Raw genomic sequence first — 26,381 nt, forward strand, 5'->3', positions numbered from 1 at the left:
CTTCCCAAGTTTTTCATTTGAGGTTCATTCATATAATATTTTTGGCATGAACAGATGGCATTGATTTAACCTGTTAAATTGGCTTTATTATATTATATTATATTATATTATATTATATTATATTATATTATATTATATTATATTATATTATATTATATTATATTATATTATATTATATTATATTATATTATTACATTACATTACATTACTATATTATATTATATTATATTATATTTTGTTATGTTTTGTTATTTGTCATGTCATGTCATATTATATTATATTTTATTATATTGTTACATTATTATATTATATTATATTATATTTTGTTATGTTTTGTTATTTGTCATGTCATGTCATGTCATATTATATCATATTATATTATATTATATTATATTATATTATATTATATTATATTATATTATATTATATTATATTATATTATATTATATTATATTATATTATATTATATTGTATGTTGTGAAATAAATTTCTATGCAGTAATTTATGGCCTCTAAATTATTCATTCATTCATTCATTCATTCATTCATTCATTCATTCATTCATTCATTCATTCATTCATTCATACATACATTCATTCATACATTCATTCAAACAATTAAAAGTTAAGGTTATTACAATCAATATAAACTTTATTTGTTAGAAAAAAAGAACGTCAGCTGTGTTTCACAAAACCCCAATTTGGGGAGGTGGTGATGGAGGGAGGGGCTTTTATTTTGGAAGTTCCCTTGAGTTCCGGTCCATAGTAATGTATTATAAATGTTGTTGGGGGTGCGAGCTCACACTGTCACGCGCAGAGTGCTCGGACTGTGGGAGGCTGGGAGCAACTCAAGCGGCTATAAAAGAAAACGATCTCCTGCAAGCCAGGTCGCAACTGAAGGGAGTAAACTAACTTAAGTCTGATTTACTAAAAAACTCAAAGTTAGCAAAATATAAATGAATGCATAAAAAGACAACAGTTGGTTGAACAGCTGACAGGACCAACCCACCACGCTGGCAGTCCGCTGTATCTGACATTGGACCGTTAACGTAATTCATTCGAACCGCTGGATTAAACTGCCTAGAAACCAGCAAAGAACTTGTAGTTTATTTTACACAAGTTTATTTTTCACATTTTGCAATATGTTCAGCTGGGCGAACAAGGACGGGAAGAAAAAGGACCCCGAACTGTTTCAGACTGTTTCTGACGGGTTGAAGCGACTCTACCGGACGAAATTATTTCCATTAGAAGACACGTATCGCTTTCACGACTTCCACTCTCCGGCTCTAGAAGATGCTGATTTCGATAACAAGCCCATGGTACTTTTAGTGGGCCAGTACTCCACAGGGAAAACCACTTTTATTCGTCATCTCATGGAGCAGGATTTCCCCGGGATGCGCATAGGCCCCGAACCGACCACCGATTCATTCATAGCGGTGATGTACGGGGAACAAGAGGGTCTGATCCCGGGCAATGCTTTAGTGGTTGACCCCAAGAAACCCTTCAGAAAACTCAACGCCTTTGGAAACGCCTTTCTGAACAGGTGAGATCTTCATTCATTACACTTTCCAACAACCTTCTTTTTTAAAAATAAACACATTCTGACAAAGTACAGTGTTTTTTGCAGTTGTTTTTATCTCAGGTTTTCTTTGCTGAGGATTGCAGCTTTTCAGGGTGTTGTCTGTCAAGAGGTTGTCAAGTTTTGTATTTCATACAAAGTTAGTCCGCTTTACTTTTATGAAATGTAATGATGATAGGAGCCTTCTGGACATTAAAAAGGGTGAAGAAGGTGTTCATGTTGTACTGAAAATGGAATCTCCTGCCCTTTTTTTCCCAGCATACTTCTGCATGCTGAAGTCGCCAGCTGTGTTGCAAGGGTGGAGCTTTAACAGTAGTAAAGCTGAATTCTTAACTGGTTCACTACCGGTGTTTTATATCATTGATGAAGATCTGATTAAGTACATTACATACTTTTTCCTGCTTTTTACCACTCACACTATTGTAATACAGTCATTTGTATGTCGTTTAACACACACTTTGACAGCCAACATCGAATCACATGTTCTCTGGCCTGCAAACATGTAGCCTATGTCTGTCAGTTTTTGAAGACTGATATGATTTGCTTCATTGTAATCCTCACAAGCCTTTGTTACTTTTTAGATATAGTTGTCACGCCCGGAGAAAAAGTCTTCAAGCTTTTGAACCTGACATTAGAGCTTTACCTGAACTCAACTTTAAGCCTGTATACCAGCAAAACTTTCCCTTTTTCTTTGTGTTTCAATAATTATTGAAGATATTAATACACATTATGTGTGCATAAAACTTCTTGCTCGTTAGTCTTTGGTTCCCTCTTCGGAGAGGAACGTCAGCTGACCCTGGTTTTGACAGCTGCAGAGGCCTTTAAAGGTCTTTTTAACAAGCTCTTGGGGAATGGGGCCCTCCATAAGGAATGACATGAAAAGAAATGAGTTGACATTTGTAATGGTGTATCAGTTCAACTCACAGTTGTCTTTCCAACATGTTACATATGTGACATGAGCAGAGATGGGTGTGTCTTCTCTTAGGGACTAGGCTAGTACTACACTTTTCCTTTGACTTGTGCTTGTTTCAGATATGAGGACTTGCCACAACCCCATGCTGGTCAATGCTTGAATTAGAGGGATCATATTATGCATGGATCATATTTACACCCCAACAGGCCTGGGCAGGCAAAATACGTTTTATTCTACGAAAATGTCCTTTTAAAGAAAATCTTGGAATGCTTTCAGTTTGTGCAATAAGTAGGTTGATTAGTCAATCATGAATGGGAGGGGAATAGTTAAAGATTTCAGCCCTCTCCTTGACCGTGTGTGTTGTTTTAAGGTCAAATCAGATTTTCTTGAGAAGTTCAGTGTAGTCATGAATTGATCAGAGACTTTCCTGTGGGTGCTGCCCTATATGTTAAATCCGAGATTTTAGTGTTTTGACACTTGTTTGTGTGAATATATTTATTTTTTTAAATAGGTAGGCAAGAGGTTAAAAAGAACTGACTCGGCTAAGGCACTGCACAGATAATCTGAGGAACTGACTCAGCAATTTCAGTGTTCACTCACAAAAGTGTCCCCCGTTTGCAAATATATGACCCCAGCTTCCTTTATATTATGCTGATTATTGCTTATCAAGCATATTGAATTTTCTCTCCCAGTATTTTGCACTCTGACCTTGTTGGAGAGGTTCAAAGGTAGCTTGAAGGTCACTGGCGAGGTATCAAGGGTGTGTGCATGCCTTGTGACTAGATTTTTAGTACATATTAACCTTGTTCCAGTAGTTCAGTTAAACATGGATGCTCCGCCTTTGTGCTGTTGTCCCCACTCTCCCTACTACTCATGTGTAACTTGAGTATGCATGCACTTTCCCCTCATGTGCAGCTGCATTCATCATTTTCCTTAGGCTCTGGCCTGTATTGAACCATATAGCTGACTGCAGATTCTCACCACTGTAGTGTTTGTCAAACAGTTTTCCCAAGAGCAAATGTGTGCACGTCTAAGCCCTATATGGTGTTTTAACCTCTACTAGGGTGAAGATTAAGTTAATTTACAGTTATTTCCGTAGTTGGTTGCCGTTTACTCTTTGGTGTTATGCATTGAAACATGCTCTGTAACTGTCTATCTTACTAAACAGGTTTTTCTTCTGATATGCATCTCTGTGTAGGCATTTTGATTTGTGTCTTTGTCAGCTTGGTTCCTGAAATTTTTGCACACCAAGGAGTCATTGAATCAAAAAAAGCAATACAATGATTTATTTTTAGTGGTGTTTTTGGGACATTAAGAAGTCCTGGAAGCAGCTGGAATTTTACATTTTTCTTGATTAAACTACACACGGGGAAATGAGGCTGAGGCATTACTTTCCCTGAATATTTAACAACACAGGCTAATTAGTTTGTTCATATGCAGTCCATACTTACTTACTAGAAGTGTATAGACCGAGTTTTACTCTTACAGTAAGGGAGGGATTCGGGACACACTAAACCGACACCAAAGAACTAGCGCTGATGAAAGCCGACTGTGCTGTTGCCTCGATTCGCCTGCGTCGGGGCAAAAAAGCTGCACTTGTACACACTGCGAGAACTACAGCCAACTGTCAACTAGCATGCTCTGCGCCTGCGTGTAAATGAGACAACGGTCTAATTCTGCAGAAATATTAATCTATATTCGTCATTTAAAAAGGGAAACTGACGCTGCAGATACACATACCGTAAACAAAGCAGCGCTTGCTTACCGTTTTGAATATCAGTCCTGCTGATCACTTTCTTTATTCCACTCTGGTCATGTTAATATTAAAATATTCGCCCAGGAACACTATGTAAAATGACATAAAATTAGAACATCTGTACCATTTTGACGACTTTGCTTTATGCTTATGCATTCACTAAGCTGAAAAGTCAATCATAGTTCTCTCTCTCACCGACGGCCCGACGCCAATTCTACATGCTGAATCGGGCCAAAAAAAACAGACGGCGTCCGACTAGAGCCAATGGTGCAGAACACACCAAAAAAACTAATTCGGCCGACTAAAATGGCTTGACGTTGCCCGATGGCCGATTGTCAGCTTAGTGTGTCCGTGGCTTAGGCTAAGTCTGTATATTCTGTTGTCAGCTTGCACCGTCTCCTTGTGTTAGCTTTAAAATAGCCATCTGGCAGCGGAACGAGCCTTAGTCTAAACTGAGTCTAAACCAAACTTACTGTGATACTTTTTTCAGTATTCTTTGACTAATATAAAGATTTATTTGAAATAGAAAACATAAATGTCTGTATGGTTACTTTTGCATTGTTGCTGAATAATAATAAGTGTTAAGCTCTTTAAAAACAAATCTTACTGACCCCAAACTTTTGAATGGTAGTATATGCATCATGCAGAAAATGAATTTTAACTTCTGCAGGATGTTTGCTGAACCTCTGAAGCTTGACTTCAAAAACAGGCTAGTAGTGTTTAGATGTGATCAGTTAACTCTAAAATATGTATTGCTCAATTCTCGAAAATAAACATGTTGGATTTCTGGATATGGAAGGAAACATGTCTCTGTTCTGGCCCTGCTTACTTTGATTTACATCAGCCATCATGACACAAACTGTCTTTGTCAACTGGCAGCAAGTCCTGTAATGAGTGAAATGTATGCAGAACGGAATTATGGGATGTGATTTGCAGGAGTGAAGGTACCCGCATGTAGAGAATAAGTGATGGCACTCTTTCTGGAAAAATAAAGGGGTGGGAATGAGTAAAATACATAACGGGGAACACAGAAGGAGGGGGTTTGAGGTTGAAGGTTGTTTTTGTATGACTAAAATGTGCTGGTATGTTAACGACATGGAAATAAAAGCATATGGGTTGGCACATAAATGAAGAACGCACAGAAAGATAAGCTGCAAACATATGGTAATGGAAAAGCTGAGATAAGTGTTGGAATGATAAGATTTGGCGAGAGAGAACAAGGAGGGAATTCCTTCCAATCAGTCATGTTGCACTAAAAACATTACTGCAAGATCACTAGGCCCAATGGTGAAATGTCTGATTGTTTCAAGGATCTATCCTTTTTTTTTAATGTTTGATCCTCTTCTCTCAGGTTTGTATGTGCTCAGATGCCAAATGCAGTGCTGGACAGCATCAGCATCATAGACACTCCTGGAATTCTGTCCGGAGAGAAACAGCGGATCAGCAGAGGTATGTGTTTTTTTTTTTTGTTTTTTTTTTTAATTTCCTCTTTCTATAATTGCCGTCTTCATTTCTTTTATCATCCCCTGACTTTCCTTCCCAGAGTTACCACAACTTCATACTCTTTGTCCTATTAATACAAGTGCCATTTGCATAGACAGCTGTGAGTGTGTAACATATGTCCCAGGCAAAGGAAGTGAGGTTAATTTAGTTAGCTTCTGCATTATGGGAGTGTTAAGAGGGAAGTATTTTTAGTTCTCCTGTTTACATTACAGCACAACAAACCCACTCTTCTTCCAAAGGTTTTTTTCCTGTAGGAAGGAAGGGAAGTTGAAAAACTAATTATTCTATAATGACAATGCGGACTGTCCTTTCCCATCAAATACTATGATTTGGCAAGAACAATGGATTTTCTAAGCCCTCACTGAAAACAAAAATGGTGCAAAAATGTCTAAAATGTTCAAATAGCCCTTAGGCAGTGTGTTTGATGGTTAATTGCCCTTAAGCAGCACAGGAGATAAGGTACAGGATTTTTGCTTCCCTAGAAGTATAATTGACTAGTCTGGACCTGTTACAGGCTCAGAAATGACAATGGAGCATGTTGGTATGTTGTTTATTCAAGAAAACTCTAAGAGAGCATTGTGTGTGTGGTAACCGGTGTCACGTTAAGACTCTTCCTGTGCTTGTCTATCTGCTGTGGCGCGTGTGTGTGTGTGTGTGCGTGCGTGCGGGCCTCTCCTTGGCTTTCCCTGAAGACCATGTAAATGTGATCAGAGGGTGAGTGGCATCTACAGATAACAGTCTGACAAAGAGGGGCGACAGCTCAGGCCAGGAAACAGACATTACCGCGGAACAGAGAGGGTGTGGTAAGGACGTACAAATGAGCGGGCTGCACGAATGCATCCACGTTCAAAGATTCAGTTATGTGTTATTGAGCATGTATAATGTACGTCGGGATGGCTTTCCTGCTGTCGGCACAAGACAGACAAGAGTACACTCACAAAAAATTGGATATGTTTATAGTAATAACATATTTTGTGGGCATGGTAAAATGGTACCAAGGTTTTTTTAACGTATACCTACAGACTAAGGATGTGCCTGAAGCCGAATACCAAAAGCCGAATTTCTGAATTATTCGGAAAGAAACTGATAATGAATAACTCATTCTACGGCACCCCTAAAGGGACATGGTGATGAAAAAAAATACAGGAGATGAGAGGGAAAAAAAGCTCGCAAAAGCTTTTTAGGGGAACGCAAATGTTTGGCGCAAAAGCATTAAACTATAATTTCTCCTCCCGTATCATATTTTTTTTCATCACCATGTCCCTTTAGGGCTCTGTAGAATACGTTATTCATTATCCATGCCTCTCCGAATAAGATATAGCTTCGGGCACATCCCTACTACAGATTGCTATTTTTTTATACCATGGCACTTCTATGTTTTGTTGTGTTTAAAATGAAACCATGCTAACATCATGTTTGGATATAAATAATACTGAAATAATACTGTTTTATGGTTCTGCTACTTTTTTTTTAAAGATTTTAAGATACCACAAAATCATGGTAATATCATGTTTTTTGGACAGGTGTACCATGGTATTCTTTGAGTATCTTGGTGTACCATATTAAATACCATGGTACATGATAATGATAATCATTTACTACCATGGTATGGATCATTTTACAATGGTAGACACACAAGTATAAGTTTTTGTATAAGGGGGTGATCTGATCTGGTGGTGGTATACATAGGAGAATTGCCTGTGAGCTCCATGAGAGAGTACAGACATAAGTGGATGACAATAACCAGGTGTTCATGAACACTCTTGCATTCCACACCGTACATCTTTATCTCACATTATTTAGGATTACTTTCAAATGGGCCGCACCCTATTGTCTCTGATAAGCACCCCCCCCCCCCCCAGAGCTTGGCAGTGCCTGGGCGGATGTAAAAACATCATTAGTGAATGGGAAAAGTATTTCCAGGCTGATACATAGTTGTATAAGTTTGTGTGAGATCATAGTATGCATCCCATGTACTGCACTCTGAACTTACCTCAGTGATTTTCACACATGGTTTTAGTCACAAGGTCTTGGACTCGTTAAAAAGAGCAAGAGAGGTAACAGCTCTCCACCAGAGGCCAGGGTTACTTTCTCTTTGCTGTCCTTTGCTCTTTCTCTCTATGAGGCAGAATGAGAGCCATAAAGATTGATAGTGATGATGGTGAAGGCGTGACGACTGAGAGAATTCAGACTCTAGAGACAGGACACAGCGAAGGCTCACCTGATAGTCACCACAAAGATTCTATTGTATTAGATTGCCAAGAAATGAGGAGATTTTGAATAAAATGAAGGATTTTGAGATGTGCATTAGTGCTAATGCTTGATATGTGAAATTACGTCTTTGAAACATTTTAGCAATTGAAATCAATAATTATTGAAATTGTTTGGTTATGAATGTTACAAAAAAATTATATTTTAAAATATATTAGGCAGCAAGTGGACATTTTGTCCTCAAAGTTGATGAAAAATGGGCAAGTGTAAGGATTTGAGCTAGTTTGACAAGGACCAAATTGTGATGGAAGGAACAGTGGTGAACCAGCAACAGGGTCATGGGCGGCCAAGGCTCATTGAGGCACGTGGGGAACGAAGGCCCGCTGGCCCATGTGGTCCGATCCAACAGACAGGCTACTATAGGTCAGATTGAAGAAGTTATTGCTGGTTCTGATAAAAAGGTGTCAGAATAGACAGTGCATCACAGTTTGTTGCGTATGGGGCTGCATAGCTGCAGACCAGTCAGGGTGCCCATGCTGACCCCTGTCCATCGCCGAAAGCGGCAACAGTGGGGCACGTGAGCGTCAGACCTGGACCACAGAGCAATGAAAGAAGGTTGCCTGGTCTGATGAATCACGTTTTCTTTTACATCACGTGGATGGCCAGGTGTGTGTACGTTGCTTAACTGGGGAACAGATGGCACCAGGATGCACTATGGGAAGAAGGCAAGCCGGCTGAGGCAATGTGATGCTTTGAGCAATGTTCTGCTTGGAAACCTTGGGTCCTGCCATCTATGTGGATGTTACTTTGACACGTACCACCTAGTACCTAAGCATTGTTGCAGGCCATGTTCACCCTTTCATGGAAATGGTATTCCCTGGTGGCTGTGGCCTCTTTCAGGCAGGATAATACATAATATGTATGTTTACTGTATACACATATGTATATAAATTGTTGTGGTCAGAATTATTGGCACCTCTGGTAAATATGATTAAAGATGGCTGTAAAAATAAATCTGCATTGTTTATCCTTTTAGTGGGGGGTAAATCACATTATGAAATAAATGATTTTCTCCAAAACACGTTGGCTATAATTATTGGCACCCTTTTATTAAGTACTTTCTGCAACCTCCTTTTGCCAAGATAACAGCTCTGAGTTTTCTCTTAAAATGCCTGATGAGTTTGGAGAACGCCTGACTAGAGATCAGAGACCATTCCTCCATACAGAATCTCTTCAGATTCCCAGATCCATGTTGGTGATGCTTTTCTTCAGTTCAACCCACTCATTTTCTATAGGGTTCAGGTCTGGGGACTGGGATGGTCATGGCAGCAGCTTCATTTTGTTCTCAGTGACATGCACATTTGTGTTGATTTTGATGTTTGTTTTGGATTGTTGTCCTGATGGAAGATCCAACCACTGCCCATTATAAGATTTCTAGCAGAGGCCGTCAGGTTTTGATTTTTTTTTATCTGTTGGTATTTGCTAGAATCCATGATACCATGTATCTTAACAAAATGTCCAAAATTCTGTAAGAAATTGGCCCACAATTGAATCTGGTCCCTTTTGAAGTTCCAGTTGTGTCTGACGACTGTTTATGCTGGAGTTTTCTTGAAAATCTCCCAAACAACTTGTGGTGATGTAGGTGCTGTTTGATAAAAAAAAAAAAAAAAAAAAAAAAAAGGCTTTCTGACCCCAAGACTCAAGTAATCTGTGCATTTTCCAGCTGTGATCCTTGGAGAGTCTTTGGCCACTCAGTCGTTCCTCCTCACCGTACTTTAGGACGTTATAGACACATTTTCTCTTCCAGGCAAATTCGTAACATCTTTAGTTGATTGGAACTTCTTAACTATTGTCCTGATAGTGGAAATGGGAACTTTTCAATGCTTATGCTTTAGCTATTTTCTTACAGCCACTTTCTGTTTTGTGAAGCTCAACAATCTTTTTCTGCACATCAGAACTATATTCTTTGGCTTTTAACTCATTGTGATAAATGATTAAGGGAATTTGGCTATTGTGTTTCCTCATATTTTTGCTCCTGTAAAACAAGTTGTTATAGTGGCAATTTCATGTTCTAGTCACCCTGTTGTGCTATATATATATATATATATATATATATATATATATATATATATATATATATATATATATAATATATTTAATATATTTCAGGGATGTTTTACTCATAAAAAATTCTAGGGTTGCCAGTAATTGTGGCCAACGTGTTTTGGACATTTATTTTTATAATGTTACTATATATATACTTTAATGTAGCCTACTTATAACCGTTATAACTAACATTATAACAATTGTTTATTTTCCCCTGAAAGCTATTCACAAAGCTTGTGATGCGTATGGAAAGTCCGTCTCTTCACAAAATGCATTTATTTAAAGATTCTGTCTCTATTGTGTTCAAAGCTTCCTCTTTACTGATGTTACAGTAATTGAATGCTAGTGGAGGGAAATGTATAAGGAAAGCCCTGGTAGTGTCATTATCTAAACATGGAAAATGTTAGTATTTGGCTCTTATTTCAAGTCCTACATAGGAAGAATTTACAACAAAACGGACAATAATTCACACATAAAGTGTTAGTCATTTCCTTGTCGTAGATCATAATGTGGCTTGTAGCCAGTTACAGTCTGAGGTCAAGTGGATGTCATGTGTGAATACAATATCCTAACAGCAATAAGTTTAGGAGGAAATCTGGGCCTGTCTGAGAATAATGGGATGATCAGTTTTGTAACTGATCTGAAAAACATGGATATTCAGGAATGACAACTATTTGGAGATCAAGCCACAGTCATGCTGTTCTTTGGAAGAGGATGAGTGTGCTTGCTATTTTAATGCAGTCCTTTTCTCTCTCCGCATTTAATGAAAAAACTAAAATAAAAATTCTTATCTCCTCCCACTTCATTCTTCACAGCAATGTGGTCTCCATATTGTGGTTCTGAACTCCTGCGCTGACTTTATAGAAGAATAGATCAGTGAGGACTGCTTATAATAGTTTTGATAGCATGCCATGTTTTAACTTTCAACCTTAAACCCTAAAAATGTCCTGCTCATTCGTAGACCTTTTAAGGTCAGTTAATAATCTTCTGAAATCTGCTGACTTCACATCCATCCCCCTTCCCCTGACTGCAGTTAGACTTTGCAAGCAGTAAACGACAAGGCACTTCAAAATTATATATTTATATATATATATATATTTATAATCAGAATGCATACTGTTTCAAGCTTCATACTGGGCTATTCCCAAACCACTATTCCCAACCAAATATTTTTTCCTTGCCTAATTTTCAGATGCTATATCTTAACAAGAGATGGTTTTGGTATTATAAATAGGGCTGCAAGATATTGGAAAAAACTGACATTGCGATAATTAGTTTTTCTGTGATATATATTGCAATATGAAATCAATTTCACCTGATGATTTGAATAGTTCTATTTGTGAAGAATTAATTATTCTAGGATGATTGGGGTAAATTGGTAGAAAATAATAAACAAATAACAAGCATATATGAATAAAATAGAACAAAGACATAAGCAGTGCTTTTGTTTTTCAGGGAAATAAACAGTACAGACATTGAATAATCAAATGTAAAATAACACTGTATAGTCTTCACTGTATAAATTAAATATATATATAATTAATACAGCTTATCTTTGTTAAAGCTACATAAGGGATTTTCTCTTTCTCTTTTGTTGTTTGATTAATTTGGTGTGACAAACGGTTGCGGGTATATTGGGCTGCTGTCACTTTAAGACAAATGCACATATCCGATACCGGTAATGACCATTACCGACTGCGTTTACGGGGAAGCTCGTTGAGACGGGCATTTTGACTTAATTTTCCATGCACATTTCCGTTCAAGCACAAATCGATAAGAAAGGGAAGGGAATTCGTTGTTCATGAACTTCATGTGCTGTGTGCATGGCTCTGTGTGTGCACACAAAATAGCGCTCTTGATGTTTAAACTGACAGGACTTAGAAACACATGCAAATGATAAACTCACTCTATGATGGGTAAACTTTGCAATTAAAACCGGGGGCAGCTGGCCCGTATGGATCACGTATCAACTACGGACCCTATACTACATTGCACATCCTGCGATGTGACTATTGCAGATGTGCACATCGTGATATCGATGCTAAAACTAAACATTGTGCAGCCCTAATTATATCAATTAGTGTTTGTGATTGTGGAAAACAGAATTCTTATTCATATAAGATTGCGATTTATATTTCAAATAAGTCAAAATATACATTTTAATTTTTAGCTTTTTTATTTGAAATTCCGTGAATATAGAATCAAATTCCATTGTGATCCCTTTATGTGTGCACTTTATTCTTTTGTTTTATTTCCTAAATGTTGCTCTGTGTCCTTGTCTTAAACTGTATAGTGTTCCACAGGGCTCTGCTCTAGTACCTCTCCTGTTTACTGTACACAGTGCCCACATTAATTCTACAATGTTTAGGAGGCTTTGCTGCGTGTCACTGATAGCATCCCATAATGCTTTACTTAATATACTTATTAAAGCACTCTTTTATTCTCTTCTGAAATCACATCTGTTGAGACTGATGAACATCTTATGTCAATGGGCTAGTTTTATGCATTATGCCTTTTATCACAAGTCCATGTTGCCATCTTCTGTGTAAATCAGTGCCTTTTATTATGAAGAGTGTACATAAATTATATTTCTAATGACTTATTTAAAGCTTGGATAAACTGATCCCCTGAGAATGTGCTATTGTTTATGTAGATCATTACAGCAGATTTCTCCATTCTTCCTCTCCCTGTGCTTTCCAGGAATTTGTGGAGGTGCCACATTTACATGTGCTGGTACTGGAAAAGGATAATTTCCTTCCATGTACAGATGAATGCTCACAACCTTTTCAGGCCCCCTCCCATAATTCTCACATGCATGCTGCTGATATAATATAATAGCATATTATTATGAAATAAATTGTTTAATTCAGTTTTCAAGGACTGAATGGTATGTAACATGGTTAATCAGTGGGTTCAAAGACATTTTATCTGTCAAATACAAGATGTCTGTTGGATTGATAGTTGATAGTTGACTAGAGTAATGATGCTAAAAATGCCGCTTTGCCATCACAGAAATAAATTATATTTTAAAATATTATTACAATTTAAAAAAAAGGATGTTTGTTATCTGTTTTAATATATTTCACAATATTATTGTTTTACTGTATTTTTGATCAAATGCAGCCTTGGTGAACATGAGACTTCTTTCAAAAACATTAAAACAATCTTACTGACCTTGAATGTATTCTCCAACATTTCTCCCCTCTGATATTATGGCACTACTGTCAAATGTATGACGGTATTACAAAGAGAGAATTTTGAGGGCTGTTTTTTATTTATTATTATTTAAAGTTAAGATTAAACTATAGAAAATGTCCATGTCAGAGCTGAAAGACAAAAGCAACATAGCCACCACAATCCTAAACATTTAATAGTTTGTAGCTATTCATCTGGTCTGAATCAGTGTTCCAGTCGACACCTGTTAAGCAACATTCACAACTGTTTCAGAAACAGCTGCTGCTTAATATGTTATGAGCAAACCTTATTGCAGAGATGCTGCAAGACAAGGGCTCCCATTACTAAACACTAAAACCTCCCAGTTATTTATTGACATTCGCGTTAGATATTATATATTGTTTCTAGGGTCTCATGGTACAAAAACCAGGGGTTAACCTTTACTGAGTGCTTGTTAAATGACATCTATGCATTAGGGCTGTGTATTGGCAAGAATCTGGCGATACGATACGTATCACGATACATGAGTCACGATTCAATATATTGCAATATATTTCGATACTGTGCATAAGGCGATATATTGGGATTTTTTAAAAGTAAAATATATTAAAAATATTTAAAAAAAAGACATGATGTGCATAAAAGTCAAAGAAGTTTACTTTAGGTAAACAAATCAGTACACAGAAAATCAAACTGCCAGTTTGGGCTTGTGGTTTACAGGTTCTTAGTGAGCAAATGTTTATATGCTCAAGTAGGCCATAATAAAAGAAAATAGGTACATAGCCCCTGTCACAATACAAAACAACAACGTGAACTGGACGAAAATGAATGAAAGTGGATGAAAGTGAACAAAATAAATGTGTCATATTGAAATCAAGTTTTATGTGATAAAAGATTTTAAAAGAACTGGACGCGCGAATGAGGCGAACCGCGCCGCACTAAACGCCTCGTGCCGCAGGACCCCCAGACGCGCGTAAACGCGTCTTTGCATTGACTTAACATTGCAATCACTCGCGCCAGATGCTCTATTCGCGCGTTTGGTGTGAACGATGCACGCGATTACATTTAGAAATAGACAAGCTTTGTTTCCAAATGCACCAAGCAAAGATATCCTTTCAGTTGTATAAACTTTTATAAAACCAGCCAATATAATCACAATAAACACATCCAAAATGAAATATTTAACATATAGGCTATATAACAACTGCACAACGTCTAATTTGTAAACAAAATGATTTACGCACTAAATCCAGCATAAACTCCGGCACAATTTGCATATGTTTAAACTCTCAAGGTAGACGTCACATCCCGAACCTCACAGCAATTGGCTGCCGACTGCGTTTTTTCGCTTGATATTTGTATAAAGGAACTGCCCAACTTTTTGACGCTCTCGGTCGCTCTCAACGCTTTCTCCGGTCCGCTGTCAATCCTAAAATGTCCAGTGGACACGCACCGTTATAGGCGAGCCTGGCGAGGACACTAGTGGTGCGTCTCAGCATAGCTATCTAGTGGTAGGGATTTAAACAACATAAACGTGAACCACTGTCTTACGGTCTTACCATGAATATTTTTGGACGTAAAAAAAAAAAAAAAAAAAAAAAAATCGATATTGCGTTTTTGAAAATCGATACAGTATTGCAAAATAAAATATCGCGATACTCAAGTGTATCGATTTTTTCTTACACCCCTACTATGCATGCTTTCATATCTCGAGTGTTCTTGTAATGTTTTTTTTTTTTGTTCAGGCAGAGAGATAATGGGTCAATGTCTGGATTAGATTTTAGCAGGGTGGAGGCAATACTAAAATCTAAATGACAGCCATCTATACTGAGCCAAATGTCTTTCTTTTTTTCTCTCTTTTTTTCCTTTACGGACATTTAGTCCAACCTTCAGACCAGCATGAACCAAATGCCTATTTATGGTGGTTGGATCTTTGTGTTGGTTGTAAACTTTAAGTCCCAGCCCTGTATTCACTGTACATATGTACAAAACCATCATCTTTATAGATAGCTGGTGTAATTTATTTTTTATATTTGCTTATCTGCATAGTTTCCTCGGTCATTCATTTAGTCTGTCGTCATTCATTTGTCTGTGCATTTGTTGTTCATTCATTAATTTGCTTTTGTTTGTTCATGAATTGAATGAATCATTTAATGATGCAAAGTATGTTTGTAACCGCAACTGCACCAGCAAGAGGAGAATTAAATTAGTCTAGATAAAACTGTCTTGCTATTTGCAATTTTGAAATTTCAATTTATTTTATTAAGTGCAGCTTTTGTGTGCCCACTTGTACATATTTTAGTGCAGGAACAAACACTGTTACTATGGCATTCTTACATAAACAAGGATATCCCATAGTTTACACAAGGATATGCTTTTGGAAAGTATTAGAAGGAAAGTAAGCAAAGAATTGGAAAAAGCCATACCATTAGGGAAAAACAGAGTAAAAATTCCATCCATATGAGCTACCTCTGCTGTCACAGTCTTTACCAGCCATATTAATGTGTAACTGTATACACAACCAGCTTATCAGTGTTAGTTCAGTTTCAGTTTAGTTCATTCAGTTATCTGCTCTGAATGTAGACTAAAGAAACTCGTGAAGAAAATGGATCCTATTCATAAAGAATGCTGATTTAGATGCATAAAAAAAGCCTTTAAGCCTTCTTGTATGGCTAATCTACCCACAGTAAATTCATAACTGCTGGCAAAAAGAACAATAGTTATTTTTTAAAAAAAATGTATCACATTATTTACTAAGTGTGTACCAAATTACTGCATTTCTGGTACACACACAAATTCAATTAAGGTCTTAAGGTCTTTTTTTTTTGCATTGTGCATTTGCTTTTTTTATTATTGTCTTTGCATTTTATTGCATTGCATTGTATATCATAACGGCTTGTTTCATTAGTATTGCTAAGAATATTGTGATGGATAACTGTCAATAAAGCAGAGTAGTGTATCCGTGAAGTCACGCCCATGTTGGATTCAGATCCAGATTTCACATCCTGCTGACGTTGACACAACTGTTGTGAGCAGGGACACAGTCTTTCCTGTCTTCCACACACTCTACACAATCCAAATATAAATTGGTAACTTCTGTCTCAGTAAGCAGGAGAGTTGGGTTGGAAATTCTTTAGCTTTAGCATGTGTATTGTGGCATATAGAGAAATCTCTGAAGATTAAACCCTCAAGATCTCATAAGTAGCCTAGCTTTTTGGAAAGACCGCTGAATTTGTCAAGTCTAGCGATATTAATGCTGACCCTTGTTGAAAAATGTGAATGCAAAAAAGACTTAAAAAAATGTAGACATTTCCTCTTAGGTATTTTGGAGTACGCAGACTTTTCCCATTACCACACATTCGTTTCATATCCCAGCATCTTAAATTTAGTTTTGACACTTCGTCATCTCCTTGGCTACTGTCAAAATATTTTACTCCGATTTCCATTGTTCCCTGTGATCCTTTTAACCATACAAGAAAATAACCAAACATGAGGAGAGGAAGGAGTTTCTGTGGGACAATTTATTCTCTTTCCTGTTTGCCAGCGTGAGTGGACGTGATGTCTGTTCGCTGCAGTTGACCAGACGTCTCTTCATCTGTTTTTTCCCCCTCATGTTTAAGGGCAGCTGTACTCCACCCTAATGAGCCAGTAGCGGTGTAGTGCAAGATTAAAGGACTGGATAAAAGGAAATGGGTTCTATTACGTAAAGACTTTCCTTTGACAGCAAAACTCACACATTTTGTATTGTGTGAGTTTACCTGTTAATGAATTTCTGCTTGTTTGTGGTGGTGTTGTTGAGTGATATGGGCAAGATCAGGAAGTTCTTGGATCAAATATCTGCTGACTGATGTACTGTCCTTTATCTGGATGGAAAGAGAAAGCTCAAAGAAAAGAAAGCTCACATACACAAACAAGTTCCCTTTGCATTAAATAAACTGAATGACTATTTATTAAGTGGATTAACTTTTTTGTTTGTTAAAGCCTCGTCTTGTATTAAAAATGTCATATCCTTATCTCTGTTTCAGGTTATGACTTTGCTGCTGTGCTCGAATGGTTTGCTGAACGTGTGGACCGCATCATTCTTCTCTTTGACGCACACAAGTTAGATATCTCCGACGAGTTCTCTGAGGTGATCCGAGCTCTGAAAAACCATGAGGACAAGATGCGGGTGGTGCTCAACAAAGCTGATCAGATCGGAACCCAGCAGCTCATGAGGGTCTATGGCGCCCTCATGTGGTCTCTCGGTAAAATCGTCAACACCCCAGAGGTCATCCGAGTGTACATTGGTTCTTTCTGGGCTCAGCCTCTCCTGGTTGCTGATAACAGGAAACTGTTTGAGGCAGAGGAACAAGACCTTTTCCGTGACATCCAGGGACTTCCACGCAATGCAGCATTGCGCAAGCTGAACGACCTTATCAAACGGGCACGTCTTGCCAAAGTAAGAAATTAAACCTTTTATAGTTAGTTATAATGTAGAGGTGTCTTTTTGACACATTTTAGATTTAAAGTTCTTTGAATTTTTTTGTTTGGATTAGTAACCTGGTGTGTGGTGCCCTCATATGATCACTTTATAAATTGTCCACCTAAGATGTGATCCAAGTTTATTGTCTAGGAAGTTTTATAAGTCTTCCTTTTACGTGTAACACATTTTTTTTTAAAGGGGTCCTATTTTGCTTTTATACAATTTTAACTCTCTTTAGTGTGTAATGTTGCTGAAAGTTACAAAGCACCAAGTCCTCTCTAAAGAGATTTAATTTCTATATCAGTAAGCACTGTTTCTGAATTCCCAGAAACGCCTCCATTGCAGTCTTAAGTTTTCTTCTGGGAACGTATACATCACAATATTCCTCACTTAAATAATTCCCACCTAAGGTATACACAATAAAGGGTGGCGAGGCCTGGTTAAGTTGAGTAATGTTTTGAAACTTGCTGTTATGGTAAGGGGAGTGACATTTCCGAAACACTCAGGAAGCGGTTGACCAATCACAACACACTGGTCAAGGTGACCAACCAGAGCACAATGTGCTCTTCGGAAAGAGGAGCTTCATAGAGACAGGAACATAACAGTGTTTCAGACAGACTGGGAAGAGTTGCACTGCAATAATTTAAAATGTGAAAAAAAAAACCAGTTTTCTTTTTAAGTATTTTTTTATATATAATACTGTAATATATTCCTGTGTCACAGCTGAATTTTCAGCAGCCATTAGTCCAGTCTTCAGTACCATATGTATATGCTGATTTGGTAATAAAGAAACATTTCTCATTATTCTAAATGTTCAAACCCGTTTTTTTGCTGTTTTTTTTGTGTGGAAACCATGATCCATTACCATTCAAGGACACATTAAAATGATTAAAAATTACACTAAAATACATTTATAATGTTACACAATATTTCTATTTTAAAATAAATGCTATTCTTTTGAACGTTCTTTTCATCAAAACATATTAAAAATGGATTAATAGTTTCCACAAAAATATTAAGCAGCGCAAGTTTCTTTTCTTTTTTTTGAGCCCCAAATCAGCATAATGATTTCTGAAAGATCAGGTGACACTGAAGACTGGAGTAATGATGCTGAAAATTTCAGTTTTTACCAACAATGCAATATAAATTTAACATATATTACAATTGAAAAATTGTTTTCTATTTTAATAGCCTATATCACAATATTACTGTTTTTACTGTATTTGATCAAATAAATGCAGCCTTGGTATGTATGTATACATTATTATCATACATTTTCTTATATCATTCAAGTCTCTCTCAAATTGACAAATTGCTCGTATATAAATTGCTCAAATATCAATATAACACAGATTTATTTGAAATATTATATGTTATGACAATGTTTTCTCTCCAGGTTCAAGCCTACATCATCAGTTCTTTGAAGAAAGAAATGCCAAATGTTTTTGGGAAAGAGAATAAGAAAAAGGAACTCATCGCTAACCTGGGTGAAATCTACACAAAGATTGAAAAAGAACATCAGATCTCCCCTGGTGATTTCCCTAAACTCAGTAAAATGCAGGTATGGAAATGGTCCCATCTGTCCCAATATTTTGAATATATATATGATATTTTTTGCCCAAAGATTTTAAGAGTAATAAAAATTATTTTGTAACAATTTACCTCCTTGTTTTATTTTAGTTACTAGATTAAAAAATCCCAAAAATATTATCTCATCCTCTAAGTGTAGAATATGCTTCTTTTTTTTTTGCGTATTTGTTGTCCTCGTCATTAGGAAGTCCTTGCTGGTCAGGACTTCACTAAGTTTCAGGGATTGAAGCCCAAGTTGCTGGAAGCAGTAGAGGACATGCTGGCCAACGACATTGCCAAACTCATGACCCTCGTTCGGCAGGAGGAGGCTGCCATGCCCAGCCAGTCTGTCCAGGGTGGTGCCTTTGAGGGCACCATGAATGGACCCTTCGGGCATGGCTATGGAGAGGGTGCTAGTGAAGGCATTGATGAGCTGGAGTGGATAGTGGCGAAAGACAAGCCAACTTACGACGAGATCTTCTACACCCTGTCACCTGTCAACGGGAAGGTCTCTGGTGCCATGGCCAAGAAAGAGATGGTCAAATCCAAACTGCCCAACAACGTTCTTGGAAAAATCTGGAAGCTCGCTGATGTGGATAAGGATGGGTACCTGGATGATGAGGAGTTTGCCCTAGCTAACCACCTCATCAAGGTTAAACTGGAAGGTCACGAGTTACCTGCTGATCTTCCTGATCACCTTGTGCCCCCTTCTAAACGAGGACTGTAAACAATTTGGGAAAATAAATGTTATCTTTGAGCCAAACTTTGTAGAGGTTATGGATATGGGTGGAAGGGTGGGTCTATAAATATGAAAATATATAAACAGAATTTATGATCTAATTATACAGAATGCATTAGCTGCGGAAAAAGAGCCAAAATAGCTTTTAACTTATCTATCACTACAGTTTGTCATTCTCACTAATATTATCTTCTTTGTTCTTGATAGACCGGTAGTTAGGAACCTAATCAAAAGTTTAAAAATATAAATAAATTAGATAGCATCCTGTTATCGTATTTCTCAAATGCTAGATGTAGCTAAATTCTATTTAAGCATGTACAACGGCAGGGAGAGGAGTCCAGTGTGACCAAAATATAGGCTAATATTAGAAATCTTTTAGAGGCATTTACTTGTTCCTGATCTTTACAATGATGCTGCTTCATACTTGCAAGGAGAAATGGTTCTTTTTCATTCTTACACTCCATTAACTTCGCTGATGGTTTCAGGCTATTCAGATTTATCCTTTGAAACTTTCAGTTAAACAATTTTGTAGTTTTGTCCAGTTTTGGTTTTACAATTTGGACTCGCCAATTTGACAATTTTTTAGCACTATAAAACACCGCAAAAAACAGTGCTGCATTTTTGTATTGTATGTTAACTGGTGTTGCATAATCAATCGTGATGGTTCAAAACAGATTGTCTGTGACAAGACGTTCAACAGACAGAGACTTCTACTGTATGATCTGTGTCAGTGATACAAGTAGCAGCACCGTTGCATTGGTCTCTATATGTTCTTGAGTGCCTCACCCTGCTACAATATCAAAAGCTTTTATACACTATAAATACTGTTCATATGTAAAAAAATTGTCTAGTTTGCAATAATAAAATTCTACCACAAGCCTGCCTGTCTTCTCTTATTTTTCTATACAGAGTATTTGAGGAGGATATTTTTTTTAAATAAATAAAAGTCCTCATAAAAGGATTGTAAATTGAGATAAATTTTAAAACAATGAGCAATATATGTCCTGAATAGCCTACTAGTACACTGTCTTTATATACTCGTGCTTATACCGAGTGTGTGAATGATTATGATACCAGGGGCCGTATTCACAAACATCTTAAGGCTTAAAGTAAGTCTTAACTTGCAGATTTGGGAGAAACTCTAAAAAATAATGGCCGTGTCAGTCCTAATTTATTTCTCTTGGAGTATTTCACAAAGCATTTTAGTGCTAAAGCCAGCTCCTAAATCTGTGAAACATTTTTATTTTAAAACCTTTATATGAATATGGCACCATTTTTATTTTAAAATCTTGAATATGGCAACATGATACCTCGTTCTACTTCTATGATTAAATCAGTGACAGAGACCCCTCCCCATCAGCCAATCACTGTGTGCATGGTTAGTAAGTGTGTTAACATCATCCATAGCAATGTGGTCAACCCTGCCTTTACTCTTAGCTTATCTATTCCTTAGTAAAAGTTGGTCTCAGCAGCTTTGTGAATAGTTTTTAAGAGGAAAGTCTTACCTTAGAACTTTTACTGCTATATAGGAGAACTCTTGGTGGCCCCAAATGCCACTATGAAAAGCTAAACTGGGGCTGTGTCAGGTCTGGGCCTATGAAGGAGGAAGCTAATGTTTTTAGCTGAAAAGTATCAAAGTAGTTGCTCCAAAGACACATTTTTTGTGTGTATCACAATTTATGTGATTCTCAAAAGACTGTTTAAAAATGAGTGCTAGAATAAATAGTGATGAAAAACTCACAAGAGTTTGTAAAGTCAACTGGGGGAAATGAGGGGTTGAGGTTAGATTTAGCATTAAAGTGATCAGTACATGTAAATGATTTATTCAGTATTGTTTCAATCTTTTTTTATTGAAGAAAATATCAAAACAAACAGTTCAAAATTTCAAATGCTAGGGGGCGGTATAAACAATATAATAAGAAACGGCTTGTAACATTTGAAAAGCTTTTTGTTTCTTCGAGGGGCAATGTTGACTCAATAAAATGATCCACTTCAATTTTAATTACTATAAAACATGTTCTTTTCCTCAGAAAATGTACATTTGTTAGTTAAAATAGTGCTGGTTGGTTTATCTTTGGAGTTAAAACCTAAAATAACGTATTTCCACTGTAAGGTAAAATTTTCATCAACATTTCCAACAAAATCAAGTAGCCTACATTTTGACAAAAGAAATGACAAGGGCAGCGACAAAATGAATGAACAGCTGTCTCTGGCTTCTGCTTGAAAAAGCCAGACTTTTTTTCCAGTTAACGCATCACTTACAAACTGACTCCAATATGCAATTACATTTGGTTTCGAAACAGCATCCTTCTGGAAAAGGGCTAGAATGATCTATTATAATTATTACAACGACAGGAGAAACATATTTTACCAACAAGGGAGTGATTTGGTGAGAGGAGTGGGAGTTGCTGGTAATCTAATATTTTTTTTGCTGTTAGAACAACATATTATAGAAGAAATTGCACCAAACAAGGCTGCGAATTCACTTGGTGGTATATGGGAATATTATGTATTCAATATGCTCCGATGTGTGGAGAAATTCAGTCGATTTTGGAGCATGTGTACGCAAGAGGGCGTGAAAACTCTCCGGCCGATACCTCCGGAAATCACGTGTGCAGATTCCAGCCACAATCCACCTGCGCGAGCGAGCTGAGCTAGTGGACTATTGATGCTGCGCGAGACTGGCGAAAGAAGAGTGAACGCGAAACAGTTCAAATCGGGGAGAAAAGTTGTTTTTATACTTACGCATATTACTAAATTGTGACTTAAAAGCAGAAGAATGGATCTGAACACGACCTGCCTCTGTTTAATCTATGGAATTCTTCTAGCAGGTAAGTTTTATTTTATTTTTTATTTTGTCCGGAAGGCTGCGGACTAGTTAGCTCGCGCGCTACCTTCCCTCAAAAGTTTTTTTTAATACTTTATTTCGTTTTCTTACACCTTTTAGTTTTTTGTTATATCGGATTTTTATATTGTTAGCGTTTCTGTGTAAGTTTCAGCTGTAAACCAAATTGGTTAATGTAATAGTACTGACCAGCGTAAGCGAAGTTAAAGGTGTTCAGTGGAATAAAAAACGGTCACTAACGTTAGTTTCAAAGTCTAATGGCAGTTTTTTTTTTTTAAATCGGACCACGGCGATATTTAGACACATATTGTATATATTCCCAGCTGATAGAGAAAATTTGTTATTAATAAATGAAATTAATTTTTAATTATTTTACAATAATTAATGAAATAATACATGTAACGTGTATAAGGGACAATAGGAAAACACATTTTATTTCCTAAATTAAATATAATCCTGTTAAAAGCTTATACACGTCCAGAATTGAAGTAACGGGTAATACGTGTTATGCTGTAACGTTACGTGTACATTTGGGGAGTTAAGTTTGTTTTTATTTTCATCGTCAATTTATCGACGCCTTGATACCAACAATCCCAGTCCGCGCAATGCTGTTTATTTAGCGGTTTATATCCATTATCTGTATGAAGTCTTATCTATGCTGCTGCTGAAGCAGATTTGCGTAATTTCCATTTGTTTTCAAGCTTAGGTGGAATTATACATTTTCCAGAATTCATTTCTTGAATATTGTTGTTAGTTAGCAGTTTACACAATAGGCTTAACCGTCTTAAAGCCATCAAGAGGGGCTTCTTTCAGACTGCCATCTGCTAAGCTCCACGTGTTACCCCCCTTTTCAGGAAGACTCCTCGAGATGTCTGAAACTGAGGTTGCTTATTATCCAGTCTACATACAAGACCTGATATTGATTGATCCCTTGGCTTAGAATGCAGTCACACTAGGTTTGGCAGTGGACTTGTCTAGAGTTAACATTGATTTTCTGTGAGTTGCACATGCTGTCTAGTATTGGGCACTTCTAGCCACTCTTCTGCTTATTTCTTTTTTGAGTAACATCTGAAACTGCTTGTGGCGTTGTGGTAGAAGTTATCTGTGCAGGGCTGCCAACTCTCACGCAGTTGACACTTTTCACACGCTCTCACGCCACACATCCATTTTCTCACGCACAGAAAAATTGCGGAGCAAAGAGGTACTTTTAATATTAAACAAATTCTTTTGTTTAATATTAAACTCTTTATATTTTAAGCTCTTAGATTCCGTCAATTTTATTACGAAATTCAGACAAAAATACGTTTGGCGCTTGTAAATGTGACGTGACAGATCGCTGAGCGCCTCAGTTCAAGTGCACGTGAACCGATCATCTGTTACTTTTTTATTTAAAGATGCAGTACAACTTACCAAAAGTATACATAATATCGACCAATTAGTGTTTTTCAACCACGGAAAGAGGTCAATATAACAGCAGGAGAACAATAACGTTGTGGATAACGTTATTGTTTACAATGCGACATAACGTTACATTTACCTCACGAAAGCCATTTAATGACCATAGCATGTTAATTGAATAGAAAAAATAGCTAGAGATATTATATTTACTTATGCCATTAAATAATTGTTATTATAACAAAAACTGCATTATATTTAATTTAATTTGTTATTTTTAACCTTTAATAATACCAGATTGGGCCCTCTATGTTTACAGCATTAGGTGAGATTATTTTTTTTTAAATAAAATTTAAAATAAACATGTATCCAAATTAGTCAATATTGAATCAAAATCGGAATCAAATCACAAGAATGGAATTGAAATCTTGAAATTTTTGTCAAGCAATAATAAAAACTGTATCCTACCAGTCATTGTACAAACATTGTAACATGTTGTCACTAAAGTTCATAAAATTCTATTTAGTTACCAAATGTTTTGACAATCACAATTACACTTATTGTGATGCAATATTTGTTTTTACATACCAACCCCCCAAAAAAAGCTAAACTCAAAAGTTGGCAGCCCTGTCTGTGTTCTTTAGATAGAGATTCAGGTTGCATAGCATACAGACCAGCACAAGGAAAAAATAAAGTGAGAAAGAATGGCATGGGTAGGGCGATGACTTTCCGGGCCACTGGTTACTAGAATCTAACAATAACGCACACACTGCTTTTGGTTTAATGCATATGTGGAATGTGTGCAAGCTTGCTTGTGGTGTTTATCTGAGCTATTTTCCATTACTGTGGGATACACTCAGGTATGTTTTTGTAGGCTTGCCTTGTGGATGACGTTTATTCCTCCGTGGTTTTAACTTGTCAAACTCACTACCGTCACTACAGAATTTTGAGTCTGGCATTTGTGTGCTCTGTATCCTTCTCAGCTGACAGGGATATTGGTTTAGGTGCTGGATACAAGGATATTTCTCATTTGTGTTATCCTTCTGTCACAATACTGATTATTAATAAAGTGAATAAAGGTATGTGAAGACATGGCCTTTTCACCGGTGTAATATTCATATGTCTTTTGTTATAATTAAATATATAGATATGAGACTTCTGTCAATGATCTTTCATGAATATTATGTGCACTGTTAGACATTTCAAAGGGTTTTTACAGTAACTTACTGGCAACCCAGTAAGAAAAAGAATCAGTTATTTACTGTAAAGATAATTTGCAGTATTATTCTGGGTGATATATTAGTAGTACATAACTGTACAAGACTGTAATGTCTAACAGTGTGGATTGGCCAGTTATTTCAATTTTCACCATCCCTGAGCGATTTTTGCTTTTATATATATATATATATATATATATATATATATATATATATATATATATATATATATATATATATATATATATACATATTCCACATAAACACTGCAAAGTTCTAAATTATTGCTCTGTGTGTACGGAATGCAGGAGTCTCTCCTGAATTTGGAGTGGCTGACATGGCGATACTCCGCAAAGTTAGGAGACTCATGACTGTAAACAATGTAGTACGCCAGTGGTTTAACCTGTTTGATGTTTTGTTTTATCGAAGTAGCCTAATATTAGTAAGCAGAAATGTGTTGGTGTAGACCAATTTTTCGTTATATAGAGTGCAAAAGTCGGATTTTGGAAGTTATTGTTGTTTTTTTGTTTTTTGTTTTTCCTGTAGAGGAATTTATTTTTAACAATAACTTGAAAACCTACTGTGAGCTACAAGGTTGTTAATCAGTGCTATCTACATAGCCTACTTTTGTTAAAGTTGTCAGTCTGCATTATTTTAACATAATCATGTTTAACAATGGACTTTATGGTAAAAAAACTACACTACATCCATGATTCTGCAAAGATACTTAAAAAAAAAAGAGCCACAAAACGATGGTGAATGACATTAAAGTACGGCTTTTTTATTGACTTACAATAGAACAATATATTAAAACTTTAAAGTATACTTAAATGTATACATATAAGTAAATACGCAAACACAACAAATTTATAAAACAAATTCACAATAAAACCTAAGCCTCCTCACTCACCTAC

General features: G+C 36.6%; 2 protein-coding genes across 2 annotated transcripts in view; both read left to right on the forward strand.

The window, feature by feature from the left end:
• The first annotated feature begins 755 nt into the window (after positions 1-755).
• On the forward strand, positions 756-20,886 carry ehd1b (EH-domain containing 1b). The gene is made up of 5 exons (XM_081354661.1): positions 756-1,541; positions 5,598-5,695; positions 17,266-17,678; positions 19,099-19,263; positions 19,477-20,886. Exons 1-5 carry the CDS (start codon positions 1,141-1,143, stop codon positions 19,996-19,998), a joined length of 1,599 nt encoding a protein of 532 aa, XP_081210787.1. The 5' UTR covers positions 756-1,140; the 3' UTR covers positions 19,999-20,886.
• A 1,687-nt stretch (positions 20,887-22,573) lies between these two features.
• cxadr (CXADR Ig-like cell adhesion molecule) overlaps positions 22,574-26,381 on the forward strand; it is a 56,253-nt gene continuing 52,445 nt past the window's right edge. The window contains exon 1 of the mRNA XM_081354163.1: positions 22,574-22,841. Within this exon, the coding sequence (XP_081210289.1) occupies positions 22,790-22,841 (52 nt within the window). The 5' untranslated portion in view covers positions 22,574-22,789. The remainder of the gene's footprint in view (positions 22,842-26,381) is intronic.

The sequence above is a fragment of the Scardinius erythrophthalmus genome, assembly GCF_964197995.2.
Source record: "Scardinius erythrophthalmus genome assembly, chromosome: 23".
NCBI lineage: Eukaryota > Metazoa > Chordata > Actinopteri > Cypriniformes > Leuciscidae > Scardinius > Scardinius erythrophthalmus.